This window comes from Drosophila tropicalis, unplaced genomic scaffold (assembly GCF_018151085.1).
Source record: "Drosophila tropicalis isolate 14030-0801.00 unplaced genomic scaffold, ASM1815108v1 contig_573, whole genome shotgun sequence".
NCBI lineage: Eukaryota > Metazoa > Arthropoda > Insecta > Diptera > Drosophilidae > Drosophila > Drosophila tropicalis.
The window spans coordinates 335,259-344,435 of record NW_027173049.1 but is presented as its reverse complement, the minus strand read 5'-3'; the positions used below and the strand labels follow the sequence as shown (position 1 = coordinate 344,435).

Genomic DNA, 9,177 nt, shown 5'->3' with positions numbered 1-9,177 from the left:
TTCTCACAGAAAAGTGTTTTATCTTACATTAGATAGGACGGATAAAACCATTTTAAATCTGATGTTGTCCAAATTGAGTATGCTTTCGGAAGAGTCTGAAATCGACGCGGTAAATTAATATGTTAAGCTAGTATAATTATTAACATTTATATATTATATCCTTAAATATTAGGTAGTCTAGTTTTTGGACATACATTGCGAAGGAAATTGTAAGCAGAAGGTAGAATCCTTGTTGAAGATCGTCAAATTGAGAATCTTATTACGACTTTGGTGGAAGTTAACCCAGCATCTTCTCAGATCTAGAACCAACAACGACCAAAAATTATGAAATCATGGCTCAAATAATATCAAAGTATGAAAATGAACTCGAAAATGCGAATACTTGATTGGATGAGTCCTATTCTTTGATAAGATTAGAGCTTTCAGACACCAAATCAGGACATTTGAGGACAATAGAAATCCGGACACCTCGGTATGCAAACTTTTAACGAGCGTAAAATGTGTACGGTTCAATCGGTTTGGATCTTTTTTTGCGTTATCTACTAAGTATTTAGATTTTGAAGTGAAAAAAAAAATATAAAGTAAAAAATGTCAAAAATGACTGAATCTGTTAAAGGCCATATTGGCTTTACGATCGGAAAATTTAAGCCAGCGCGATATAAGCGCTAAAGTTGGGTTTTGTAAGCCTTCTGTCAGGCATTTCTTAAAGAATTTTGAAAAAACGGGAACGCTGAAGCGAAATCCTGGGACAGGAAGAAAGAAGAAGACCAATGACCAGGAAAACCATATTCTGAATCGATTCAAAACTGCAGAAGATATTATTTTTGAGTTTGTTCAGTCGGAAGGAGTAGATATTAGCACTCGAACAGTACGAAGACGGTTTCAGAATGCAGGACTTAATGCACGCAGACCAGCAAGAAAAAACAGTTTTGACGAATCTTGGACATTAGAAGATTGGATAAACGTGATATTTTCAGATGAGTCCAAAATAAACCTTTTTGGTTCCTATGGTATGGCCTACGTGAGACGTAAAGTCGGAGAAAGATTTAAAAATGAGCGCCTACGACAGACGGTCAGGCATGGTGGATCCCGAATGGTCTGGGGATGCTTTTCCTACTTTGGATGGAACAGTAAACGCCAAAAAGTACCAACAAATTTTGGACGAGCATCTTGTACCATCAATGGAGTAAGTGCTGCAAATGAACCCTTTGAAGATCACGACAAAGATAGCCACCCCGACGAAGCAGAAACTTTGTTTGCTAAATATTAAAAATTAAATAGTTAAAGATCGAAAACAGTTTAGCTAGTCCTGGTCGGTTAAACATACAAAAGTATAATAAATTAAATGGGTAATGGAAGGAAAATGTTGCTGTTCCTCTTCATTTGATCAGCCACATGAATTGTATATTCATTGACAATTTCACTCTTGGTAGAAATAAGTATGAGATTGAAGTTAATAGTGATAATGATAACGATGATAGTGAAAATGAGGATAGTGAAACGTATTCCATAGAATCGATGTATCCCTTAAAAAGCTCAGTTAAAATTTATGGCGACTTCAAAGGACAATCGATCACGGATCTCATTTTGAGCTTTGTCACTGCACAATGCACAAATTATCAACTGATGATAAGAGAAAAAAAAGAATATATGTACATATATTTCCATACCAATTGAAATCATGAAATATAGATTTTCATTGTTCATTCATTTATTTCAATATAATTTTACTTAATTTATTTTTGACACTTGCTAAACATATTTCGTTTAGACTTTCGACTAAATCATATTAGCATAAGACTAATTTTGTTTTGGCCATAAGCTAAAGCTAAGGTAAATTATATCGTACATATATTAAGCTTATACACACATATTATACAGATAGAGATAAAGATCGATCCTTAGATCCCTACCCTATCATCACAAGTTTGATTCTCAATCGATATTCTCAGATATTCAATCATCACTCTTGGTCACCACGGAGACGGGAGTGGAGGCATTGCTGCTGCTGCCACCAGCTGCACTGCCCATGAGAGGACTGCAGGGGGATTGGGCTGTGGTGGAGATCAGAGTGATGCCTGCAGCACTCGATGATGTGGGCGTCGATGGATGCGGATGAGGCACAAGCGAGTTGGGACTCTCCCTGGGACTGCTATTACTGCACGGCGGACTGACCTGGGCTGTCGACGAACTGGAGTGCAGGGAGAGATTCTGCGGATAGCCGCCGGCAGCGGCGGCTGCCTGAGCAGCTGCTGCTGCAGCTCCGGCGCCAAAGATGCCATTGAGATTACTCAGACCCATGTACTGGGAGAGGAGAGTGTGAAAATTGGGCAACTTGTAGTGGGGCGCCATCAGTTGTTGGGGCAACAGGCCAGCGGGATTGAAATGCTGATGCAAGGCAAAGTGTGGTGGCCAGAACTCGGTGGGCAGACCAGCAGCCGGATGTCCTGGAATCGCATGGGGCGGCAGGGGAATGCCCAGCGGAAACTCGGGCAGACCTAAACGATGAAGAGAGAGAGGAGGGCAAGCAAAAAGGTTAATTAGAGGGGCGTAATCAGAATTGGATTCCAAATCCCACATACACGTGGCGTGGCCATCACATAATTTCTAATTATGTTGCAATATGTGTATAATTCGGACTTACCTTGGTCGGGCAGAAGGTAACCGGCCTTATCCTGATTCATAAACTTCTCACGTTTTCGCCATTTCGCTCGACGATTCTGGAACCAGACCTGCAAAAGGTGAGAAAATTCACACAAAAGTTTCAGACTGAGTATGCAAATTTTGCGTATGTTCAATGTCTTTGATCAAAAATCTATCAAAAGTTCCTCACACTCGGAGAGACCTTGCCATTTGCCACCCCTCAACTCGACAGATAAGTCCGAATACAATGGCATCCAATCGGAAGTTAGCCACCACCCTATCCACTTCTTCCCCCCCACATTTGAGTCTTATGCATTTTCCATTGACACTTTGCCAACTGGCTAAGGAACAAGGCCAATAGATGGATGGGCGAACAGTGGGCAAAAGTCAGCTCAAGTCTTGGTACATTACGAAAATTAATTGTTTGTAAATTGAAATCACTTGACAGCTGACGGCCCAAAGAGTTGTGCAATTATAAGCACCCTGTATTTTGCATATTCAAGCTCTCCTTCCAATCCTCATCCACATCATCCTCATTACAACAATGTGTTTAGCCGAGCGAGTAGTAAATTAGCAACGATTTCCTTGCTATAATTGCTGCCAATTATTGTCCTGTGTCTGTTTAGCACCCGCCACCACCCACGCCCCTTTCTTGTTACCATCCCCCCTGTGTGTGTGTGCGTGTGTGTGATTTTTAATTGTTAGTAGGCAGGCCAATTATTATTGTGGACAACTTTTTACATAATCATCGAGGCAGTAAAAGTTGAATTACGGATATCCGTTCAGCATTTATCACACATTTGCGATCAAAATGCAATGCAAAAATGTTTCCAAATATGCTTGTAAGAACAAGGACAATGGATTCCTCTCTAATTGATGGTTTTCGACTTCACCAAAATGAAACCACAGTGTAAGAACCTCAAGTCCTGATGGCAAATATAAGCTAGCTATTCATGTTTCCATTCAAGAAAAAGGCTTTGGTAAACCATTATGAATTATTCGAGACTTGAAATGTAGTTCCCTTAAAAAGGAAAGAATCATCATGAAGGACTTGTTCTCATTGAAATTAACAAACTGCCTAAAGAGCTAAGAATCTTCTGATTCTGCCCATAAGTAACTAGATTATTCAATCTGCTAGAATCCGAATGATGAAAAACTTTCAGCAGATGTTAGATAACCACTAAAAGGTTTAATATGAAGTGTTTATACTAGCTTTTTATCAAAATGTTATAATTTTGTCTGATTTGTTATTTGTCCAACATAATTCTTGTAATATTGCATTTTCTACGACCTTTTGTATAAAGTGCCCGCCAAATAAACATGACTAACCCCAAGTTAATTCCATTGCTTACTCCTTTTCCGCTTTTTTTTCCTTTTGGATTTTGCATCAAACAAATCCCAAAATAATTGCCCACTCATCAACCCCGCCAAAAAAAAATAAACAACAGGCGGGGATAAAGATACAGATACTTTTTCTATCTACTCATGACCGGCAACAAAACACCACAAAAAAAAAAAGTAACTGCAAATCTGTTACATGCGAGACGAGATACATATATGCGAATCAATGACCAATTACGCTTAATCTGCCAACAGATACATGAAGAACCGTGAAACGGACAATTTGTATGCAGAAACCTAGTCCCAGACCCACACCCATTTCCAATCTCAGTCCTTGTTGGTCCTGCTGGTGTGTGTGTGTGTGTCTGTAATCCCCTACTATGAGAAGCGATGAACGAAGTGCGCTTAGGTCAAGTTGTTTTACATTTTTCGGTATATTTTTTTTTTCCTTTTGTATTTTGTTCCCTGTCAACAAGCGAAATCGCTGCTCAATCAAAAGTGAAGTGTTTGAAAGCATTTTGAAACTGAAATCAAATTGCGCAAGGACACCCTAATTACATGTGCAGACGTGTGTGTGTGTGTGTGTGTGTGTGTGCCGCGTGTCCTGTGCACCCAAAGCCACTTTAATTGTTTACCCAAAAGTTGAGTTAATAAAAATACCAACACCATGTGAGCCGACGAGACCAATTTAATCATTTGGAAAATCACAATATCTAATGTCCTTGTGCCACCCTTAAATGGCAGGACAAAAAAGGGACTAGCAACCCTCCGCTAACTAGATCTCTAAGCTTGTTTATATACAAAGTGGGTCTTAAGTGTTTTAAAGGCTATTTTGTGCAAACTGAGATTGGGTTCAACTGATTGTTGCAGCGGCAATTTTGGAGCTAATTAAACAACTGCAATACAATAAACATTTCCATATTCTATCCCTTCTAGTTTATGTTTGGTTTGTAGTTACCTGAACGCGTGCTTCACTCAAATCCAAACGCATGGCCAGATCCTCCCTTGTGAAAACATCAGGATACTGTGTCTTCTCGAAGGCTCGCTCCAATTGATGCAATTGAAATGTTGTAAATGTTGTGCGAGATCTATCAAACGGGAATGGGGGAAGAGCAATGGGAATGGGAGACGGCTTATTAGCTGATGTTTTTTAATAGCCCAACAATAGGGTAAATACGATTTCATCTTATTGTCTAATGTTAAGCGGATTTCGACTCACCTACGAACTTTGCGCGGCCTCTCCATATCGTTGAGATCATGACCATTGTTGAGACTGGAGGATAAGTCATCATCGTTATCAACATCCAGGCCGCCTTCCTCAGTATTCGTTGGTGAGTCCTCTCGCTTTGCCTGCAATTGTTGTTGCTGGTGCAATAGATGATGTTGCTGCTGCTGTTGATGTTGCTGATGTGCCTGCTGCTGCTGTTGCTGTTGCTGCTGGTGCAAGTGATGTATCTGATGATGGGCATGATGGGAATGCGTAATCATGACTTCACTTGGCGTATCTACAGCAAGAGAAGAGCGAGAAACGAAAAAGTTCAAGAGCTATAAGTTTAAAGTTCAAAAAGCCAAGCACACAAAATGAAAACGGAGTTAAACTTTTACCAGCTGCAATAAATCGAAAATTCATTCAATTGTAACTCAAGTAGTAATATCCTGAATTTAACCCCTGACTCTCGATAAAAAAAAGGGTAAAGGAAAAAACCGACAAAAAATACTTAAAGCTTGAAACGTTTCACATTTCGAGTGCCACGCAAATTGATTTGGCAATCAATACACAAATAATTATATATGCACACAGAAATCCTTTTGAAGTTTTTAGTTTCATAGTTGAAGAAATCGTTGTCCCCTTTTCCCACTCTCTCACTAACTCACTCTCTCGTGTTGGGAAGCATGTAATCAAAATTTAATGAACCTCAAATTAATAATATTCACAATGCTTGCAAGGATACGCGTACGTTCTGTCGCTCAGCAGGACATTTTCCATTTCTGCCTTGCTCAGCTTTTGTTATCCTTATCGTATTTCGTAACAATTCTGCCCGTTTTTGTTGTGATTGTGAGTAGAGTGGTGCGGCGAAAAAGGTAATTTTCCCTAGCTTCAAATTACCCGCGATGTCAGGATATGTCCTGCAGGGCTTTGCACGTTGTCACCAAATTGTAACCTTTCGCCTGAGGTTGAGATGGGTGCCCGTTTTAGAGGTTCCATCTGCAATCTAATTATGGGTCTAATGACGCAAATGCTCTCCTTCTCATTACAACTGAGTGTGTCGTGTGTATTGAGTTGTGCGATATATGTTTTGATATCCTTTTTATTTCTGACTAACAAGCAACGACCTCTTTGGGTGCGGCCTCATGCTAAGCTATAAACCACGCCCCTAACAAGAGTATATATATCACTACTACCGCCCATTGTGATGATGTTCCGTTCGGCTTGTCACGGCTAACTAACTATTTGGACCAGAAATTTGCATATGCGGGTATTTGGAGAGGGTTTTTGGGGTCCAAGATAAATATTCGCCCAGGACTTTGAAGTGGTTTTTGTGGTCGTAATATGTAAACGATAAGGACCTTGTCATGTTTGTACACATGTTTAAAAAGTGCTTCCATCTAATGGACAGCCAAAACATTTTCACAAAACTCATTAATATTCAAATTCAATTTACTTTTCAACTTTGCTTCGGTTTTTCTTGTTTAACAAAATATTAGTTTAGTAAACTTAAAGATGGAATACCCACAGGAACAACCTTTTTTCCAAAAGTTGAGATTTTTAAAGGTTGGACAAGGTTTTTTAAAAAATCCACAAACTTGCAAATATTTATGGATCTTTTCGTTTTAGAGGATAAAATTTACTATATTTGATATGTAGATTGAAGTTCTTATAGAGTTTTGCCTAATTTCAAACTACTATATCAGAATATCAGACCAAACTTAGTCAGAAAATACTTTTCCAGTTTACAATTTTCATCGTTCGAAAAGCAAAGCCAAAGAGTTTGAGTTCTGAGAAGAATAGTTCTCAAACTTTTTATCTCTCTATAATTTTCTCAGATTTTTTGAAACTAAAAGGTAACTTTCCACTTATAGAGCTCTTTTAGTTTGCTTAATCATTCTCAAAAATTTCAGATATAAATTGATTGACTATTAAATATTGTTATTCCAAAGAGATATGATCGATCGCCGGCGGCAAAAATTGGTTTCGATTAAAGAAAAGAAACATTCTATTTCGATTTTTACTCGATCGATATATTAATTTGACGATTTTGCACTTACCACTTCGTTTCGTTTGATTTCCCAAGATCTGATCGATGCTGTAAACGGCTCTGGGCCTGGAGACAGGACTCTCTTGGACTGGACGCATGGCTGGTGGCATGATTGGATGTTGATTGTGATGATGCTGTGTTGTTGTTGTGGTCATCATAGCTTGACCAGGCTTAGAACCGAACTGTTGGCGCACACACACACGAGTCACACAATATTGATATCCCTTGTTTGGTTTGCAATCTTAATGCACAATTAACTGAGGGGAAATTGTTTCTAATGATTTGTTTAAATATTGTTTTAGGTTGCACAATGCACTTGGTTGACTGACTGCACGGCGACGATTGGGATGAACAACGAAGAATAATGACGGTTATAATGGTAAGAAACGATATCGAGAACGAGAATACGAGGACGTGACGCTCGTTTCGATCAACAACCACCGACTGAGCCAGTTTGGGTATTGAGCCTGGTTGTTATATGTGTGGCAAGTGTCGTCAATGAAATGGGCGAGGCTGACTGAACTCACTCACCAGTTTTCGCCCCTGGATATCCTTCAGTCGAATGTCTGCTATCTCGCTTGCTCGAGAGGGGTTGGTTTGCCTATCTGTGTGCATGTGCCTTTGTGTGTGTGAGAGCAGGTAGCATTAGGGGTGTTACTTATAACTCTCTCTCTCTCTTCTTCTGTTACTCTCACCCTCTGTGCTCTCTCTTCCTCTCTGCCTGATTTGTTGTTCCCTGTTCAGTGTTGTTTTTATTTGCAAAATTAGTTTTAGTTTAACATTAGACAATTAAATTTTGTGTACAAAACTTAAATTTATTTTCTTCTCCCTTTCTCTAGATTTTCATCTGCTCAGTCTGTCTCTCTCTCTCTCTCTCTCTCTCGCTCTTTGTGTTTCTGTTCCTCCCCATTCTCTTTTGCTCTTCTGTCCTAATAGATGGCCTCAGCAAATCACAAAACAGGTTAGTTCCTACCTGTCCTCTGGGCAGCCATTTCCATTTCCGTTTTCCCACCTTGAAAGGTAGAAGAGTATGATCTGAGTAAGATTCATTGATTCAATCCTCGCAAAATGCTCAATGAATCCCTTTACTTAGGAAAGGTTCGAGCAAAGGAGTAAGTCTGGATTTCTACCTAGCCTAAATTCATTGATTAAACTGATCTCCATGGATTGAGAATTGAGTACAGTTGGCCCTTACCACCTGTAGGCTAAATTGGAACAGTTTCCCCTACATCTCTATATGTATACCTACTTCATTTTGAGAATTTCTTATCCTAATGCCCCTAATGGTTGCATAACTTAACACTCTTGCTAAAGTACAAAGGGCAGCTAAAATGACATAGTCTCGGATAAATGGCGTATTCTGTTTTCTTGTAAGTCGCCGAGTCTGGACTCTCTAACGCCGCGCTTTTGTCTCTTTTTCGTATGATTTTGCATGGAAATCTTACACAATTCCTTTGTGATCTGATCTGATCTGAACCCAAACAAAGCCAACGAGAAGAATACACGTAATTTCCCAAGAAGTCCGAACAAGTACACTCCGCAATCGCAATCGCACTCGACAAAAACGCGTTGACCAAACTCATTAATATGCCAGATGTGTGACGCCACACACCACAACACACCAATCCACACCAGAAGCAAACCGAAAAACAACAAAAAATAAAAATAATGGACCAACCACTGAGCCACGGGATTAAGATCGCCGCACAACGCATTAGCGCCTAATCATATTTTCATAGGATGCGTTCCTTATGCAGATTTCATTCATTCAATCCGATTGCATGTTCGTTTAATTTAGAGCTCCTCGGCGGGGAGGAGACTTAGCCAAGGCGGAATTCTGTTCCCTATTCCCTGTACCTGCCCAGATCTCTGCCCCGTCTAATCTGTGATCAAAATGTCTCTCGACCATTATTTATGCACTGTCATCGATCGTAGG

General features: G+C 39.7%; 1 protein-coding gene across 1 annotated transcript; it reads right to left on the bottom strand.

Moving 5' to 3' along the window:
• Positions 1-1,814: 1,814 nt before the first annotated feature.
• Positions 1,815-7,661, bottom strand: hbn (homeobrain). The gene is made up of 5 exons (XM_068287965.1): positions 7,252-7,661; positions 5,204-5,489; positions 4,943-5,072; positions 2,645-2,732; positions 1,815-2,498 (listed from the first exon to the last, which is right to left on the bottom strand). The coding sequence occupies exons 1-5, from the start codon at positions 7,397-7,399 to the stop codon at positions 1,957-1,959; spliced, it is 1,194 nt and encodes a 397-aa protein (XP_068144066.1). The 5' UTR covers positions 7,400-7,661; the 3' UTR covers positions 1,815-1,956.
• Between the last annotated feature and the right edge of the window lie 1,516 nt (positions 7,662-9,177).